At 46.8% G+C, this 19,876-nt stretch overlaps 1 protein-coding gene across 2 annotated transcripts in view; it reads right to left on the reverse strand.

Annotated features, from left to right (window-relative positions):
• Fhl2 (four and a half LIM domains 2) overlaps positions 1 to 19,876 on the reverse strand; it is a 71,616-nt gene that overhangs the window by 3,269 nt on the left and 48,471 nt on the right. For both annotated transcript variants that reach the window (XM_026411334.2, XM_026411335.2), the window contains exons 3-5: positions 13,122 to 13,296; positions 4,157 to 4,326; positions 1,449 to 1,635 (exon numbers count right to left, since the gene is read on the reverse strand). In XM_026411334.2, coding sequence (XP_026267119.1) covers positions 1,449 to 1,635; positions 4,157 to 4,326; positions 13,122 to 13,296 — 532 coding nt within the window. The remainder of the gene's footprint in view (positions 1 to 1,448; positions 1,636 to 4,156; positions 4,327 to 13,121; positions 13,297 to 19,876) is intronic.

The raw sequence follows: 19,876 nt of genomic DNA on the forward strand, positions 1-19,876 counted from the left end.
CAAAAATAATTTAAATTTTTTTAAAGAGGAAAAGTAAAAAATAAGGATCTATATGAAACAGTCTAAGCTCTGAGCTTTTGCAGTTCTATGAAAATCTGGCTAAAAGTATATTTTAGCTGCAAAGTTCATCTATATATCCTTGAAAATAAGTCATTACTTTTCAGAGAATTAATTTTTCTGTTTTGTTTTCCCTAGTGTTGTTTCTTTCAATGCTGTAATGATAACTGCAGTTAATATCCATATCTAGTTATCGGATTCAAAAGTGCTTTTCTGTGGATGAAAGTTTTGTTTTATAAACATTTACAATGACAGAAGCCACTATGAAAACAGCATTCCCTAATGAGGATGTTAGGGTAGAAAACTGAATTTTCCCCTCTAAATGATTCCAAGAGAAATATCATAAATAAATGACCAGAACTGGATGTCTTAACATAGGAAAATTTAAGTGCTGTGATTTTTTCTTTATATTTTAATTTCAATTGGGAGTATGATGAGCTCTGGATTATATACCAAAGGACTGTTTTAGTGACCTAGAAAGGTGAACTTGGTGGTAGGTTCGAGGAAAAGAAAAGTCAAGGAAAAATGCATAGGAACAGGGGTGCATGAATTTGTGTAATTACATTGCAAAGGCACACAGGAAAGTCATGTGGCCAGGCCTCTGTGTACCAGAGATGTCTACCATCTTCCTGTGGTAGGGATGTAACCATTGACTGAATGAGTAGGGTTGGAAAATCACAATATGGAACATTTCTTTTTTTTTTTAAATATTTTATTAGTTGTTGATGGACCTTTTTATTTTTATTTTTATGTGGTGCTGAAAATCGAACCCAGTACCTCACACATGCTAGGCAAGTGCTTTACCACTGAGCCACAATCCCAGCCCCTGGAACATTTCTTACACCATGAAAGAAAACTCACTTTTTCTCCCCACTGGTCATTGGTGTAACGATACACGATAAACATTTAAAGGACTTCAGTCTGAAGCCGTCTGCTCTCCATCCTGTATTTCTTTGGTATGTTTAATTGCTTAGTCCACTGCCTGGTCTACCAGCCAACAAGATTTTAGACTCGTTTTTACCAAACTCTTTGAGAACTATGATAAAAAAAAAAAAAAAAGTAAGATCATGCCCTCTGCTGTCCTCTACTTATGGCCTGTTGTGGCAGATCCAACCCAAAGTAAAGCCATCAACCTGAGAGCAGGCCACATGGTTTCCAGGGACCAAGTCTGTAGGGAGGAAGTCATTAGAACCTGCTGGAGCATTAGCATTGGACCAAGGAGAGGAAAGCTTGGAAGACAGGTCTGCAGGTGCGGAACCTCAGCGAGGCCCAGAGGGTCTCAGGATTTCAACACCATCACATGCTGAAGTGCTTGGCTTAGTTCAACCTCCAGGTGGCTCCGTGAGGCTGATGGCCCATGCCCTGGCAGTGGGTTTTCCTGGGACACTCACCACTGATGGGGTTGGTACACCCTGCGCACTTCTTGGCATACAAGTCGCAGAAACAGGTGAGGCAATAGGCAAACTCGTCCCGGGCTGTGAAGCGCTGTCCCGACAGTTGCTTCTTGCAGGCAGTGCACACGAAGCACTCCTTGTGCCAGGGCTGGTCTCGGTAGGTGACCCCTCCTGTGGTGATGGGCTGGGGGAGCAAGGGGGAAAGTTAGTGGCCTCTGTTCCCACCAAACATCCACCTCTGCTGTGGCCACTGGACGATGCAGATCACACCCAGAAAATATCAGGTTTGTTAAGAGCCATGAAAAAGCTGTAAAACTCCACCCCGTTGTTACCCCTCCACGTCCTTTCACTGTAGCCCCAGGCATTCCTGCTAGTGACATGGGTCCTGCTGTGTCTGTCCTCAGCTCTTCAGGGAGTGAGGACCTAAGGCACAGATGTCATAGGGGCACTGCCACCACCCTAACTAGGGAGTCAGTGTGCTGGAGAGGTCGTGATCAGAGACCACATCAAAGACACTGGGGTCTGAATCCCAGTCCTACTCCTCACCAGCCCTGTGGCTGGGGGCAAGTCATGGCTCAAGAGCTCAGCACCTCAGTTTTCTCATCAATGAAGAGGGGTGCCGAGGACAAAGGAGAGGATCTCTGGAGTGGCCTCAAAACCTGGCCTTGTTCCTCTTCCCACAGTGCTCTACAGTTCAGCCCATTCAGCAAGAAGGGCTGTGGAACAAGAAGAGATAAAAGTCTCCAGACACCACCTGCAGCTGCCACATAAAGGGACCAGCATCCTGGAAGCTTTGGGAAAAATAGGCCCAAAGACTTTGTCCCCAGCCTGTCTCCCAGCCTCAGACCATTTGTGAGAAGAAGCTGCAAACTAGTGAACTGGTCATCAATGCCTCAATTTTATCTAGTATTTTCCTCCAAATGTTGCTTTTTATATTCACGTAAACAATGGATGAATAATGGAGTGAGATATCAGAGGTGTCCCGGTGAAGTCTCAGTGCCACAGATCCACGGCAGCAGAAGACAGCGCAGAAAAACTACAATACCCCAGATTTGCCTTTCTGCCCTTTTTATTTTTTGAACAGTGTGACAGAATTGGGAGACTCCTTTGGTCCTTATGTAAGGCTTTTGAAGGAAGAGATACTTCTTCCTTTTACAGATGAATAAACTGAGACTCAGAGAAATTTATAAGTGACTTGCTCAAGAATTCATTCATAGTTGGTTAATGACAAGGCAGGAATTAGAATTCAGGACTCCCTTCTATCCTCTATTCTTTTCATTCATTCATGAATCATAAATAATCTGCCTATAAGTGACTCCCATCCCCAGAAAGGATTTATGGAAACATGGTTGGTCTGGATATTTCTAGGGGAAGACAGAGGGATGCATGACAGCTCTCCTCCCTAGGTGCTCCCTCCCCAGCTCTGGATTCTGGGCCCTCCATTGCTTTCCATGTCCATCAGCTAATTCAGATGCATCTCAGCCTCAGTGTTGCTTTCTCAGAGAGTCATTCCCCAAGCACCACCTGGTGCACTCTCCTCACGTGAGCCAGGGTCCTCTTGTCACCCACTCTGTTAATACTCCATTCCCCTCCACCAGCATGTGTCAGAAAACACCCCCTGGGTTGGACAGTACAGTGTGATCACTGCTGGATATCAAGTGATTCCTGGTGCCCCGGGGCCTTGTTCATAGCCTGAGGAATGACAGCTCTGGGTGGGTGCTCTCTGTGGGTTTAACAAACATGCACACAAAGGCGTGTTGTCATGACTGCAACTGAGCAGATCCCATGTTGGGCAGGATGACAGCAAGAGCCAGCAAATCAAAACCGCCCTTGGATCTTGAGGAGAAGAATAAAAGGGGTGAACAGAGATGAGGAATCAGCATAAAACCAGCCATGAGAGTTCAATCTAAGGATGAAGAGAAGAACAGTGCTTCCTGTCCACAGCTGGTCACCTGTGGAAATGGTTCACTATTTGCTTGATCCAGAAAAACCCCCACAACCACACAAATCAAGAGGTTCAATTCTTCATGTACCTGAAAGATGACACTGTGCAGAATCAGTGGGTGCCCTCCCAGCAGCACAATGGCAGAGCTAGCAGGTATGCCCAGGCCAAAGAGAGGGGCTAGACATGGGGCCAGTGCTCCCCCCACAATTTTTTTTCACATGTTTCAAATGTAGAAAGGAGTGCTGAACTTAAGGGTTTCAATGTAGATTCTCCAGTCAGTGAACACATTCAGTTCAATAACCGATCTGTCCCCTGACCATGGGTACACCTTCTTCTCTCCTTTACTTCTACATCTTCTCTCTCCTTTCTTTCCTTCTGTTCCCTCTTCCCTCCTCATCTCCCATCCCCCCCCCCATCTTGTTCTCTCTCAAATAGAGCAGCTGGTTTCTTGTTTATTCCAGATCAGCTTTAAAAAGACAGCTCTCCTTCCCTCTAACATCAAGTACATTTTTGGAATCATTCTGCAAAGCAGAGCTAAAGGATTTTTAATCACAGAAAGCATCAGTGCTCACGCCTTTAAAGAAGGATCTGAACACAGATCCAGTAGATAAAAGGCACGGGAGCACATGAGAATTCAGCTGTAAGGCAGGACCAACACCAATCCGAAGCCACTTAGGTACTGCGTAAGGGGAGACCTGACAGAAGGCCACCGAGGCAAACCAGCTAGGACATGCAAGGCCCAAGGGGGAACTCAAGATACCTTTTTGCACTGAACACACTGCAGGGCATATTGCTTCTCGTAACAGGGCACGCAGAAATTCTGATTGTCTTTAGGGATGAAACTCTTGGTTCCTATGGGCTGTTGGCAGCGATGGCAGATGAAGCAGGTCTCATGCCAGCTGCTGCCCTTGTACTCCATCTTTCGGGTACCTATTGTCAGAGTCAAAAGAAAACAGCATGGTTATAGCCTGGCCTGGAGTTCTGATCCTCTGCCTTCACAGGCTGCTGCCACCTGGTTTGAGATGGGAGCAAGTCACTTCAGCTCTTTGGCTCCCCTCTAACTGTGGATAATTCCTATTTTGTGGAGAATAAGGACTCTGCCTTTCTTTTGTTTGTTTGCCATACACCCAGATCCTAGAACAATATGTGTACTTAGTATGTACTTGACATTTATTTGTTAAATATGGTGGTTGGGAATATTAAATGAAAAAAAAGTCTCTCTTGGCATTGTAAACAGAGAAGTCTGACACAGCACACCCTCCAGTTCTTATGGAGTATGACTTAGAATACTTCACTTTACTTGGAAAGTCACTTCCTTTGGTGTCAGTTACCTATGGTCAATCTCAGTCTGAAAATACTACATGAAAAATTCCAGAAACAAACAATTCAGTTGTTTTAAATTGTACAGCCCTCTGAGTAGTATACTGAAATGTCACATGTCCTGCCAAGGATGTGAATCACCCCTTTGACAGAGTATCCATGCTGTATATGCCATCCACCCATTAGTCAGTAGCTAATAATTATTTAATTATTAGCTACTGTTGTGACACACTTACTTTGCCTAATTTACAAATTAGACTTTAATATTAAAGCAAGACCACTTCTTTTTGTGTGTGTGTTTATTTTTTAGGGGTCGTTGGACACAATACCTTTATTTCTATTTATTTATTTTTATGTGGTGCTGAGGATCAAACCTAGGACCTTGCACATGCAAGGCAAGTGCTCTACCGCTGAGCCACAACCCCAGCCCCCTAGACTTTTGATGATAGCTTTGTATCTATAGTAAAAATAGATAGTATATTTGGGGTTGGCTGCTATCCATGATTTCAGGCATCCATTGGGGGTTTTGAAACATAACACCGTGAGAATGAGGGGGACTACTGTGCATTCTCCTGTTTCAGACTACGAATTAAAAGCCCCTCTGGTTTTCAAAGAGGTGGAAGTGACTGTGTGGTGGCTGAACCTGGAGTCTCAAGCCTGGCTCAGCAAGGACCTTCTCCAGCACTCACTTTATGCCTCTGGTTGTGTGAATCGGGATGTGACCTACCTTTGTAGTTTCATGCACTGTGCTATGTGCTATGATTTAAATCTACATCCCACTTAGCAGTCCTCTAATCTGATCTTGTGCCATCCCGTTCTCTTTGGAATAACTATTATCATTTGATAGGGTTCTACCATTCCTCCAAGTCAATCAAGTGAGCAGAGACGTTTTTTGGCTCACTCCACCATTCACAACATTTGTTGACTCACGTTTTTATACATTCCCCCAAACAGTGCATACTTATGGAAAGATACAATTCAAGATAGAAGATACATGTAATCGCTGTTCATATAATTTCAGAAGTTAAAAAAAGACGGGAAAAGAAATGTAAAGGATAAAGAGATAGAAAAGTACTTCCCATGTGCGAGGCAGGGCAGCTCAGGGCCCAATCCAGACCGCTGCTGTTTTCTAAATGAGCTCTTATCATTCTTTATTATTATTGATACTAATTTTGCAGTGCTGGGAATCAAACCCAGGGCCTCAAGCATGCTAGGCGAGCACTCTACCATTGAGCTACAGCCGGTCCATACACTGAGGTGGTGAATGGAAGGCAGCTGCACCCACTCTGTGGCTTTCCCCGACTCCACTGGCACAGCAGTTGTGTAGTTGTGTACTGTGGTGCAGTTGTGTAGAGTAGCAGTAATTGAGTAGAGACTGCATAGTCTACAAAACCCAAGACATTTATCTGGCCCTGGATGGAGGAATTTTGCCAACCCCAGGTCAGGTGAAGGATGGGGACCCAGGCAAGATGGGTGCATCCATCCAGACATCAGAAGTGAGGAGGACGAGCCTGGAAGGGAGCTGCCTGTCCCAGACCAGGGGAAGCACTGAGCTAATGCAGGCAGTGGACAGGAGTCTGTGAAAGAGACCCTGACTCCAACTCCAAACATAATAGATATGGTCCCAACAGTAAGCTCAGGCCTGTCTTTCTGCCAGGTGGAAGTCTGGTCAGGAGGCAGCCCCATCTCAGGTAATTAGGAATGTGCTGAGAATTATTACATGATCATTTCATTGCATGTCATTCCCAGGCCACTTTCTCAGCTTCCCATTCCCCCCAAACCAGACATCCGGGTTCTTCCTTGCATAGATTATATAAAATATGCAGAGATGTGTGTGGAAGGGAACTCAGGAGATGACCCGTAATGATCTTCAAAGCTAAGGTATACAATCTATAGAATTCAAACACGGGATGGATCCTGAGACAAAAACCACATTAAGCAACTGAAATTCAGTAAAGGTGGTGGGAGGAATTTAACACACACCTTAGAATGGTTTTCCTTGGCCTCTGGGGTTTCTTCACCCATACATACTTTTGTCACTTGCTCTTTTAATGTGGGACCTTCACTCTCATCAAGTATACCCGAAGCCAAAAGATTTTGTCAGTGAACATGGGGACAGTTGACTGAAGTGAATTATTGGCATTTTCCAAAATAAATCTTAAGTGAACACCAGTGCCCTGGGAACTGACCACGCAGGGGGTTCACTGGGCACCTGGAGCCCAGGGAGATGGTGACTGCACATTGACTGCAGTGGGCACAGTGCTGTACAGTTATGCAACATGGCCAGAAGGTGGCAGCAGAGCTCTTCCTGAGAAGGGAATGGGGCTCAGAACAGCCTATGGGCAGGAAAGTGCAGGCTAGAGGAAGGGTATCATTCTGATTCAAGCAAACAAATGAAAAATCAGATACTTGGGTGCAAAATTAGAGTCACTGGTCCCCCTTGAGCCTGCTCAGAGCCTGCATTACATCTGCAAGAAAAGTCCTCCAAGGGAGGCTCAGTATTTGAATAATGAGAGCTGGTGAACCCCAGAACTGGGTTTTTCCTCCCTAGTCATCAAGAGATTGGCTTGTGTGGGGCCCTCAGGGAAGATTTTTCACTTGGGACATGCCTCTTGTCCTCTAAATCTAAATTCACTGCAAAAGCTATGCTGATGATCTGTCTGCTCTCCATATTATTATTATTATTATAAAATTATCATTTTGAGTTCTGGGGATGGAACCCAGGGGTGCTTTACCACTGAGCTGCATCCCCAGTCTTTTTTATTTTGAGACAAGAACTCATTAATTTACTGAGGTTGGCCTTTAACTTGTAACCCTCCTGCTTCAGCCTCCTGCGTTGCTGAGATTACAGGTGTGTACCACATGCCCTGCTTAAATTTATACTTTTTAATTGGCATATAATTATTTGTACTTATTTAGAGGGTACAGTATTATAACTTGATACATGAAAAAAGTGAAGAACAATCAAATCAGGGTAGTTGGCATTTCTGTCTCCCCAAATATCAGTTCTATAGTTTTCCTGTTGTGCAATGGAATTAGGATTACTTTCCCTCCAATGGTCTTTTAAAAATCAAGTCACTGGGAATGATGGTGCATGCCTATAATTCTAGGAACTCAGGAAGCAAAGGCAGGAGGATTGCAAGTTCAAAGCTAGCCTCAGCAACTTAACAAGGCCATATGCACTCAGTGAGACCCATCTCTAAATAAAAAAGGGCTGAAGCTGGGGCTCAGTAGCTAAGTGACCTGGATTCAATCCCTGGTAGCAAAAAACAAACAACAAACCAAGGTAAGCAAGTGCTTTAATCTGGTGTTTGTTTTTTTGCACACCCCAGACTTTCTAGACACCCTGCCTTTGGAGCTCAGCCCACTTCTCCTGGTAGAGGTACCTGCAACACAGGGATCAAGCCGTCCAGCTCAGGAGACTCTGTGAAGATGACATGGGACTCCAGAAGGGATGTGCCTGGCCAAGGGTGGGACTCTGGTTACGCTGTTATTATTGCCATCTGGCATTTTCTACCACTGATCCTGAAGTTGAGAATTTCGTAGCCCAGCTCCTCTTTTTCCTTAACAGAACAGACTGCAGGGCAGTTACTTCCTAAGATATCTGTTTAGTTCACCTCAGAGTTGCCGAAGTGTTCGTTTTTTAATCTGTGATCAGATCATGGTTTTTGCTTTTCCCTCTTCCCAGTAAACCCCATGAGAAATGGAAGGTGCAATGATTGATTTTTATATGTCAGCTTGGCTAAAGTATGAGACCTGGTTGTTTGCTCAAAAAGCAGTCTAGCTGGGCACAGTGGTGCACACCTATAATCCCAGTGGCTTGGGAGGCTGAAGCAGGAAGATTGCAAATTCAAAGCCAGCCTCAGCAAAAGTGAGGCACTAAGCAACTCAGTGAGACCCTGTCTCTAAATAGAATACAAAAGGGCTGGGGATGTGCCTCAATGGTCAGTGCCCCTGAGTTCAATCCCCTGTACCAAAAAAAAAAAAAAAAAAAAAAAAAAGTCTTAGCTGGGTCCAGTGGTATGTGTGTGCTTCTAGTCCCAGCTACTTGGGAGGTTGAGGCAGAAGGATCACTTGAGCTTAGTCTGAGTAACATGGTGAAACCTATCTATTATAAAGCAAAATGAAAAGCAAAAGTCACACTAGCAGTGTTGCTGTGAAGGTGTTTTTTCCATGTGATTAGCATTTACAATCAATAGACAGAGTGAGGCCCATGGTGGGGGGGGCCTCATCTAATCAGTTGAAGTCTCACTAGCAATGACGGTTTCCCCAAGGGAAGAAATTGTTCTCCAGAATCTCCCTGGCCCGAGTTTCCAGCCTGTTGCCTTGAAGACCTATATTTGGAGCAGCAGCATCAATTCTTCCCTAGGCTGCCAGCCATCCAGCCTGCCCTTCCAGACCCCACCCCCTTATTGTGTGAGCCAGTCTTTTGAAAGAAATCGACCTCTCTGCACACACACGTGTGTGAGTGTGAATATATCTCTTATTGGTTGTTTCTCCACAGAACCTAACAGAGAAGGCCAAGTCGGGGGAAAATGCCAAGATCCAGGAGATGTGTCCCTTCTACCTTGTGAGGAGGAAAATGGAATCTCATCCAAGTCAGCAACCAGGGAAGTCCCAGCTCCAAAACCAGAGAGCTGAAAAGTAACAACCGCCATTTCCACTCTGTCCCAGAGAGCGGAGTCCAGGGAAGAGGAGCTGGTGTGAAGGCCAGGACAAGGATCCGGTGGGAACACAAGGCCAAACTGGCTCCAGTCCCCTGCGGCCTGCGCGTTCATCACCAAGGACACAAACGCCAGAGGGGCGTCCTGAGAGGCCACAGGTGGTGTGCAATACCATAATGCCCCGAAGTCACATCTGTTGGGCGGATTTTGAATTCACAGTAATTCAGACTGGCAGGCGGGGGCGTCCGGTAATGAGGAAGAGAACCGAGGAATGTCTTGGGAGCATGTGTCCTCCTTCAGGTGGGGAGACCAGGGCCTGAGCAGCTGCCACTGGCTGAAGCTACTTAGCTCCTGGGGAGTCCAACAAGGGCCAGTGCACTTGGACCCCACTGAGAGGCACTCCAGACCTATGCGTGAGCCTTCCACCGACACACCGTGCGGGACTCCCCCTCCGCCGTCTACCTGTACAGGGAAGCACCTTGGCTCATCGGGAGGGACGCACTTTCTCCTTCTTCTGTTCTGGTGAGGTTCAGACCTCTATGCCTGCAGCAAAGCTTGCTGAGAGATGGACAGGGTTTACACTCCTGGATCCTTCGCTGGTAGGATGAGACAGGTAGGTGGACCTTGAGGGGCCTTTAATTTCATTTAAGCTGAAGATGGCAAATGCTTTTATGTTCTCATGAAAGGAGCCTCACGGAGGCCCCTTCTTAACACATGCACCGTGTGGTCACCACGGCTCAGTGGGCAGTGAACGCCTTCCCTGAGGGCTAGGGGTGTGACTCAGGGGTACAGAGCTTACCTAGCGTGTGCAAGGCCCTGGGTTCCAACACACACACACACACACACACACACACACACACACACAACACTTCTGAAGGAGTGTGTCGAGCAAGCCCAGACAAACATCTGGTGACACCAGCTGGTCCCTGCACCTTCACCTGCTCCCTAGAACCAGTCTCCAGCCGCCTGGCTCAGGGCCTCCCTCACCTCTCCAACCCAGGAAGAGCCCTAGCATGACCTGGTCCCCAGGAAGGGGAAGGAAGGACCTGGGGATGGGGAGAAGATGGGGGTGGAGGGCAGGCAGGATTTACTACAAAAAAGGATACTGAAGGAAAAAAAAAAAGTAGAACAGAGAGGACAAAGCCAGAAAGCCTTCACCAGCCAGCGGGGGCACTTGGACCCTGGGGAGCGCACTAGGGGAGGAGAATCTGGGAGCCGTGGAATGGAGAGGGACGAGGAGTTCAAGAAGTTTGCTATGAGTCCTCAGTGGACGCCTCCTTGGGCTCTTGTCAAGAAAACCAGTAAAGATTTCGTTTGTCTTCCAGTGAGTGCCATGGGTTTTCTTACTGCAGGACGGCTGTGTCCTGCTCAGGGCTCCCCGTGGGCTAGGCCACAGCTGGCCAGGCTCCTACAGGCTGCCCTTGTCCTTCCACTTGGCCCTGCCCTTGGGCCCCGAGTGTCTAACATCTGCAGAGCGGGGCCACTCTAAGGGGCCTTCCTGCCTGTCATCTCCATCTTCCGAGGCCTCCTCGCGGCTCCATCCTCTCCCACAGCAGGCTGGGCGTTTCTGATCCTTGTCATAGCACGTCATCATTATTTTCAAGTTGCATTAGCCAGAGAAATGGAGTAGACCCTCGCCTGAAGGCCTAATTATTTCCATTTAAAAAATTATAACTTCTTATCCAATGTATCTTCCTAAAATACTTCCCATCTGTCAGTCTCTCACAACTCTCCAGTACCTCTTCACTGCCAAAAAACAAAGCCAACTCAAAATAAAACAGAAACTGTGTAGCTTGGCAGTCAGGGTCTCCACTAAAGGATGGGGGTTCAACTCCAAATTCCCTCAGAATCACAAGGTTAATTTACTCTTTAGACCAAAGTTTCATTAAATTTTGCATAAACTCTGTCAACTCACCTAACTCAACATTCTTGCTGTGGGTTAGAGTCTCCTAACATGTCTGCCCTTAATTCCCTTGAGCTCAATTTTCTTCGCAGGTCCATGGAACTCAGCTCCTGGATGTCAGGACCATTCGAATGGCTACGCTGGTATTCCAGATCACCATCGGCTGTACTGAAGCTACCAACTCAAGGTCCTCAACTCCAGTTCTTCTTACACATCTTATTATTGCATTCGTTGATGTAATGAATATTTAAAACCCCTTTAAGTCAGGCATAGAGCCTCTAGTCCCAGCTACTGGGCAGGTGGAGGCAGGCAGATTGCTTGAGCCCAAGAATTCAACACCAGCCTGGACAGCAGAGCAAGACCCTGTTTCACCAAACAGACAAACAAAACGAAAATCCTCTTAAGGGAACTTTTTGTTTGGTTCCATTTACTGACAGAGTGAACTGAACTTCTTTAAAACTATGTTTTCACCACCGGGCACAGGGGCACACACTGTAATCCCACCAGCTTGAGGCTGAGGCAGGAGGATCATGAGTTCAAAGCCAGCCTCAGAAACTTAGTGAAGGGCCACACTTCCTAAGGACATCCCATTGAAGAGAGGTTCTCTGCTGGCTCTGTGTGGCTCTCCCGTAGGGATCTCAAATTAAATAGGTCTCAAGTGGGATCCACATGAACAAGCTCCCTGGCATTCAGATTTAACTGGTGTTCTGCGTTTGTATTGATGAAAACGAGGTAATTCTACCCATAGGTCACCCTTTCGTTGGTCATGCAAAGGATGTCCTGATGGCACATAGCCTTAGTTAACAGCCACAGACTACCTTTCTGTCAGTCTCCAAGGTCAAGATCTTAGGTTCTTCAATGAGCTACTCTCCCTCACCCTCATTTTTCATATGTATCTGAAAGGATTTATCTTTGTAATACTTTATTTTAAAAATCCTATATTTTGTTCATTTTTTTAAACAAAAAATTCCTCTTCTCACTATCAAAACAAAACAAAACTAACAATTTCTCCCCTCAGAAAACCAAGGGACATATACTTATCCTCCCCCACCCACAAACAATACACTTGATCACATCCCTCGCTCTTGACCTGGCTGTGGCTCTGCCCTTTCTGATGTCCGTCAGCACACTGGCTCCACACACCAGCTCCAGGAGGGCAGAGGACGGTGGGGCTCCCACCCACAACTCATGTACGCCCCGCCCCGGCCCAGGGCCCTGAACACACCAGAACTCAATGACTACTTGCTGCAATAACTGAGTGAATACAAATTCAGCAAGGAGAAAGCATATCTGCTAGTGGAAGGTGAGGCTGAAGGAGGAGGCTTGGGGGGAAGCCCAGCGTTCTCTTGCTGCAGTCAGCCCTGTGTCCATGCCTTCCCATGGATCAGAAATACTCAGGAAAAAAAATGGCATCAGTGCTGGACACATATGAACTTCCCTCTCGTGGTCATCCCCTAAATGATGCAGTATAAAACTCTTTGTGTAGCACCGCTAGGTGTTATGAGTCATCTAGAGATGATTGAAAGTATACAGGGGACGTGAGCAGGGGCTGTGCAGTATTACACCATTGCATATAGGGGACTGGAGCATCAGGGATGTCGCCGTCTCCGGAGGGTTCTGAAACGCATCCCCTATGAATACTGAGGAATGACTCTACAGATGGGCCACATAAACGATCCCACACGTACCGACAGAAGATTCGTCTCCTCCCAATGACCGGCCTCCATCCCTGCTTCCCAAATCTCTAATCACCTCCCTAAGTCAAGGGACAGCACTGCGGGGTCCACACCAGGGCCTGGGACCCTCACTTCCTTTGAGAGAGAGGAGCGCGTGCTGACCTGGCATGATGGTCTTCTTGCATTCCTGGCACTTGGACGAGTACTCGTTGGAGTAGCAGTCTGTGCAGAGCAGCTGGTCCTCCTTGGCCGCGAAGGGCTTGTCCACCAGTGAGCTCTTGCACTGGAAGCAGTGGAAACAGGCCTCGTGCCAGTGGCGGTCCTTGTAGGACAAGTCCTGCAGAGTCAGACAAACAGGACGGTCAGGGACAGGAGAGGAGAGGCGTGGAGCACAGGGCCGGGTGCAACCTGCAGGGACAGCCAGGAATGAGGTGGGCCGGCCAGTACGCCTTCCTGCACCACCCACCACCTCACAGGGGGCACAGGTAATGCCAGGCCACTTTGTCCTTGCTAGAGCATAGAGCAGCAGGTTAAATGTGTGTGTGTGTGTGTGTGAGAGAGAGAGAGAGAGAGAGAGAGAGAGAGAGAGACAGAGAGAGAGAGAGAGAAGAGAGAGAGATGCTTTCAAAAAATAGATTTTCCTTACGTATTTCCTGTAACAAAGATCATCAGAAAATGGATCATGGTGGTCACAGGCAAGGCAGGGAACCCGTGTTGGGACACACAGAGATGGAACCCTCCAAGGGCAGGCCCCTGGGTTAGCTGGTGGGAGGATGTCAGGAGAGGCTTCCCTGTAGGTGCCCCCAGTTGTGTGTGAAAGGTCCTGGATGCAGCAAGCTGGGTGGAGCGGGATGGAGAAGGGATTCCCGGCAGAGAAAGAGCATGCATGACAATGACAAGCCGTGAACGACACGCTGGGCAGTGCAGTGTGTCGGGCTGGAGAGACCAGCCAGGGCGAGGTGACAGGTCCATCTACAGGGTCACTGGACACATGGCTCCCTCTCTTTTGTCAGTGGAGTGTCCATCTGTCCTGAAGGCTGTGGAGAGGGAACTGTTAAGACTGGCTGTGACAGGCTGCTAAGGGAGGGGGAAGGAGGGGACAGGAGAAGCAGGGGCTGCCTCGGGCTGCCTCTGCAGGAGACTCAAGCAGGGTAGAGATGGGAAAGGCACGGAGGAGACAGGGCCAAGCACTGTAGTCAAGATGAGGAGAAAGGAGCCCAGGAGAGAAAACTGTGTTGACCCTGCACTGCCCTTGGCCTTGTCTGAGGAATCCTAAGATGTCCTTTGACATTCGCCCTTTTACAATGGCACACGGCAACAATTTTGACACTCAGCTGTACCTGTCCCCTGCTGTCTTCATGGGTCTGTCCAGCCCTGCCCCACATCACCATCCATTTATTAACAAGGCAGAAGCCAAATTTCAGGCCACCGCCTGGTTCCCCGGCCAGCTTCCAGGTCTCAAGTATCTCTCCCGGCCCGCAGGAGGGCTGCTCACACAGATGGCCATCAAGAATCGTCTTCCCCAGACGGCTCTGTCACCGACGCAGTCAAGCCTGGAGTGACGCCAAGTGTGGGATGTGAAAACATCTCTCGGATTTGATTAGCAAGTCCTAAGCCACCAACTGCACTCAGAACCCAAACTGGAACAAACAGTTCTCTTTTGCTAAAATACCAGTGTGTGCACTTGTGTGTGTTTTCCCAGGATTTCAGATCAAACTAAAGCTATTTGATTTGGTGATCTCTTTGCACATCTTTTTTCTTAGTTCAAGGAATGTAGAAAAGTGTGTGTGTGTCGATACACTTTGAAGACAGTCATGTCTAAGACCTCACGGTGAGGGGCGAGCTTGGTGTTGGTCCCTCCTGAGCGGTCCCTGGGACAGCTACAGGTAGAATCACTGCTGATGCAGGAAGAGGAATGAAGGTGAGACAAGGTCAGATTTTCTCAAAGCAGAACTGGAGGCTTTGTTCTCAGGAGAGAATCAATTTGGGGTCTTAGTGGGTTCTCTGAGATGGGTACTGCCTCCCGGAGGACCAGAGGGAGATCTTACTGAAACGCCGCGGCCCTTTCCAGTCTGTGGGAACCTCACCTGCAGGACATGTGTACCGGGTGGGGTGAGGGCAGCACAGCTTTTGCATTTTTAGCCAAAAATATTGTCAGAAAGTCTGCAGAAAAAATCATGTGGGCTTTATTGGTTTTTCGATAAATAAAATAAAGCACAAACTGCTTTAATTTGTGTTGATGTGTTCACATGTGAAGTCATCATGAATAGCAAAGCTCACAATCGGTAAATACACATCCTAATCACTCAGGATTAGGAACAGCCTCCGCTCTCTCCAGGCATGTGTCCCATCTTCAAAGAGGAATTTGAGGGGCTGGGGTGAAGCACGTTGATAGAGGAAAGAAAAAAACTCCGAAACAAAACCTCAGAAATTTGAGATACTATTGATGGTAATTTGATCATGTTGCACATTTCAGGCACCAATCAGCCCTGCAAGGTGAGTATTATTGCTAAAGCTTAGAGAAGTTCATTACGTTTTCTAAAGTCACACAGCTAGTGTGTAGAATATATAGCTGAGCTAGGCTAATGCAAAAGATGTTTTTTCTTTTTTTTTTTTAGCTAACCATACCAGCTGGAATCCTGTTCAGACTTATGCGGCTCTTTGCTTTAAAAAAATGTACTGTATACACCAGGCACAGTGGCACAGGCTTATAATCCCAGCAGTTTGGGAGGTTGAGGTAGGAGGATCGAAAATTCAAAGCCAGCCTCAGCTACTTAGTGAGGCCCTAAGCAACTCAAAGAGACCCTGTCTCTAAATAAAATATAAAAAGGGCTGGGAATGTGGCTCAGTGTTTAACCACCCTGCATTCAATCCCTGGTACAAAAAAAAAATGTACTGTGTGGATACAGTGGAAAAAATTCAGAGCCCACCAAACCTCATGTCATTTAAGACTGTGTCCAAATGAACCAATTCAGCATTGCTTCTACTTGGATTTTGAATAAAGAAGTTGAACAAACCATTTAGAGTCCTGTCCACCGAGAACACTAATCAGCCTAATTCGGGTTGAGTTTTGTTTTGTTTTTAAATAATGCTGTCACTATTACAATGCTGATTGTGGAATGCATGCATTAAAAACTTCAATTTCATATGGAAAAGGGCATAATGGCTCCCTAAAAAATTACAAACAGAATTACCATTGACCCAGCAATTTTGCTTTTGGTTTTATAATCAAAAGAAGTGAAAGTGGAGTCTCATAGAGATATTCATGTATCCAGATCAGGACAGCATAATTCACAATAGCCAAATGTAGATGCAACCAAACATCCACTGAAGGATGAAGGGCTGAGCTAAATGTAGGATATTCCCATGCAGTGGAGTTTCATTCAGTTTTAGAAAGGAAGGAATCCTGCCCCCTGCTGCAACATGAACTTTGAGGACATGGTGGTAAGTGGCATAACACAAATACGTACGACTTCCCTTACGGAGATAAGGAGTCGAGGGAATAGACCCAGACAGTAGAATGTTGGTCATCAGAGACAAAGGGGGACTGAGGATTGGTGTGAAGTGGGTACAGACTTCCAGTTCTGGAGACAGAAAGTCCTGGAGATGGGTGGCGATGGTGGTTCAGGGTAAGTACCACTCTCCTGAGCCGCACACTCAAACACGGTTCAGATGGCAAACTCTATGCTGTGTGTGTTTCGTCTGTTTAGATGATTCCATTCCACGTGTCCAGTGCCTGTATGGGCAAGAAGCCCTCAGCTCTCTCCTTGGTCGTTAACTCAGTGGTTCTAGAACCCCACTGCCTAACTTCAGATCTTCCATCATGCACCCGCCTGACTGGGAAAGTAACTGAACGCCTCTCAATCTCAGTTTCTCACCTGGAAAACAGAAATCACGTAGCAACGATTGGCTGCAACAGTGGAATGAGTCAATACATGTAAAGCATTTATATAGCAATTGCTCAATGATGTTAGACTAAGCCATCATTCAGATCATAGCTAACAATGAAAACAGTCGCCTCACAATGTCACTTTCTGCAATTACATTTCCTTATAGAGTATTAAAAATCAGAATATCTGCCATCTTAACACCCCCATGCTCTTCACTCTACCACTCAACTTTTGTATCGTGCTTTTTGATTTTCCTTGGCTCCTTTGGATGTAAAATGACGTTTCTGAGTTTGCCTTACCTATCTGGAGCCATACAATAACCCTATGAAATAAAGGCTTCATTCTTTTACATAAGAAAATTTAACATGATGATACGAAAAAAGCTATGTTTTCTGCAACATTCCCAGTGCCCTTCTGCCTTGGTTGACCCAACAGAACTAAACTGTGTTCCTATTTTTCACCTGGCACGTCAGCCCCTTTCCAAGTGGGTCTCACCTTGTTCCCGCCTCCTCTATCTCACTGCCATGCCCTGCCCTTCTCCTTGGGCTCAGCTGTCTAACTCAGCCCATCTCGCACCTGACTGTGAAGCTTCCGGCCAGGTCGATAGGGCTGCAGGGCAGCCATGAACCGCCCTGGCCCACAGAGCACCGAGAGCACCTGTACATCTCTTTCCAAATCACATTCAAGGCCACACCTCGCTCCTGGTGCTAGCAACAGTTCCTGCCGGGCCCCTCCGGGGGGCTCTCAGTCTGTGCTCCTCAGCCTGGGCTCAGTTAATAAATCCATATCACAGCTTCTTCCTGGACTCTTAGGTGAGCAGGAAGCAGGAAGTGAGCAAAGACGTTAAGGCAACAGGAAGGTCACTGAATACTGCCAGTTTTGATTTCTCAAAGCACGAGGAGGCTTTCAGCCAGTGTGGTATTCTCTGAGACTCAGTGGGGACTCAGGGCTGCAGCCCCAGGACTCCCTGGACCTTAGAGACCAATTGGAAAATGCCACCAGTGGTGGAGAAGCTGGACTATAGTGGGCCAGGCTCCTGCCTCAGCTGGTGTCATCACCATGGTCCACTCATCACCTGAAAGGACCCGGGGCCAGGTGACCCTCTTTATCTCTCTCACAGCTCCAAATACATTTTTAGTGTAGTTATTAGCACCATGCTAGTCTGGTCTAGTTATTTTGTCTAATTAATTTTGCTTTTTTTTTTTTTTTCCCCCACAGAATAATCAGCCCTTGGTATTTCTGGATTCTCAATCCTTGGATTCAACCAACCACAAATTGAAAAGGTTTTTTTTTTTTTTTTTAATAATTGCACCCGACCTTTTTCTTGGCTATTCCCTAAACAACAGAGTACAAAACTCTTTGCATAGCATTTACATTGTACAAAGTAGTCTAAGTAACCTGGAGGTGATTCAAAGCTCATGGGAGGATGTGCACAGGTAAAAGGAGAATACCACACCATTTTATCCAAGAGACCTAAGCACCTGCAAATATCCAAGGGAGGGTCCTGGCGGCAAACCCCGGTGGATTCCAAGGGACACTGTCCTGTATGTGGAGTGCAAAAATGAATGCAAGAGGTAGAACTGAGATGCTGAGACACGAGGTTAAGAAACAAAGACTTGGGTTTTGGGGTGGAGCTCCGCTGTAGAGTGCAAGGATCTGGGTTCAGTCCTCAGCACCATGCGAAGGGGAAGGGAAGGGAAGGAAGGAAGAAAAAGAAAGATCTTTTATACTTCCCAGAAAAAATATCAAAGATAATCTTGTACTCACAGAAATGTCATAAATTGCAGTAAAATTCCTTTCAGATTTTATATTTTTCCATGTCAGAAACATTCTTGACATGGGATGTGCTTGTTGGTGGCTGCAAAGTTGTCCTGGTGGCTGAGCCCAAGGGTTGAATGAGTGGCCTGGAGGGATCCTTGACCTCCAGCCAGGGGTGGGGATGGGGTTCTGGGCAGCAGGGTCACCCTTGACTGCAGACAGATGCCCCGGCCCCTTGTCCACTCCTCCCCCTAGGCTGGGAGAAACCTGGTCACTGATTCCCCAAAGCAACCATTTCTTGAATCCACACAATTTTGGTTTGTGAATGGATTCTTGTCTCCATGAGGCCCCGCATTTTTAAAGAGAGGAGAGAGAGGCGAGAGAGAGGAGAGAGAGAGAGAGAGAGAGAGAGAGAGAGAGAGAGAGAGAGAGAGAATTTTCAATATTTATTTTCTAGTTTTCGGCGGACACAACATCTTTGTTGGTATGTGGTGCTGAGGATCGAACCCGGGCCGCACGCATGCCAGGTGAGCGCGCTACCGCTGAGCCACATCCCCAGCCCTGAGGCCCAGCATTTTGAAAGGATGACCTAGGCTTTAGATTGTCAGGTGATTACATTTCCAACCGTATATTCTTTCGATTCCTTACAAAGTCTGGAAGTGTGGGCTGGGATGTAGCTCAGTGGCAAAGCATCTACCTTGCATTTGCTAAGCCCTGGGTTCGACCCCCCAGTTCCATAAAAATCACAAACAAACAAACAACAACAAAAAAACCCACCCCCCCAAAAAAAATAAGATAAAAAAAAAAGTCTGGACAAGAGCAGAAAGGACAGCACCGAGACTGACAGTTTCTGTCCCAAGTGCTCCACAGACATTAACTCATCCAGTTCCCCTGACAGTCCTGTGAGATGGGTGACTCCTTTCACAGACATGCAAACACAACCTTGAGCATCACAGCTTGTTTTAAGGTGGAGCCAGATCTAAACCCAGGCAGGAGTGGCCCAGGTCCTGCCCCAAAACAATGCAGTTGCTGTGGACACTGCCCACCAGTATACTTGGCAGTTTCTGGGGACTTGTGCCAATCTGAATATCAATTTGATGTTTCCCATTTAATTGACTTAGTGAAACCTGACTTACTACCTGTTCTTAACGCCTGATAAATGCTCTAGATTTCCCCTGCTCTCCATCACTTGCTTTTAGTTGACGATAGCTAACACTTCTGAGCCTGGGAATGATGGGAACATGCCTAAGACTGGACTACGTTTGATCC

The sequence above is a fragment of the Urocitellus parryii genome, chromosome 12 (assembly GCF_045843805.1).
Source record: "Urocitellus parryii isolate mUroPar1 chromosome 12, mUroPar1.hap1, whole genome shotgun sequence".
In the NCBI taxonomy this organism is placed as follows: domain Eukaryota; kingdom Metazoa; phylum Chordata; class Mammalia; order Rodentia; family Sciuridae; genus Urocitellus; species Urocitellus parryii.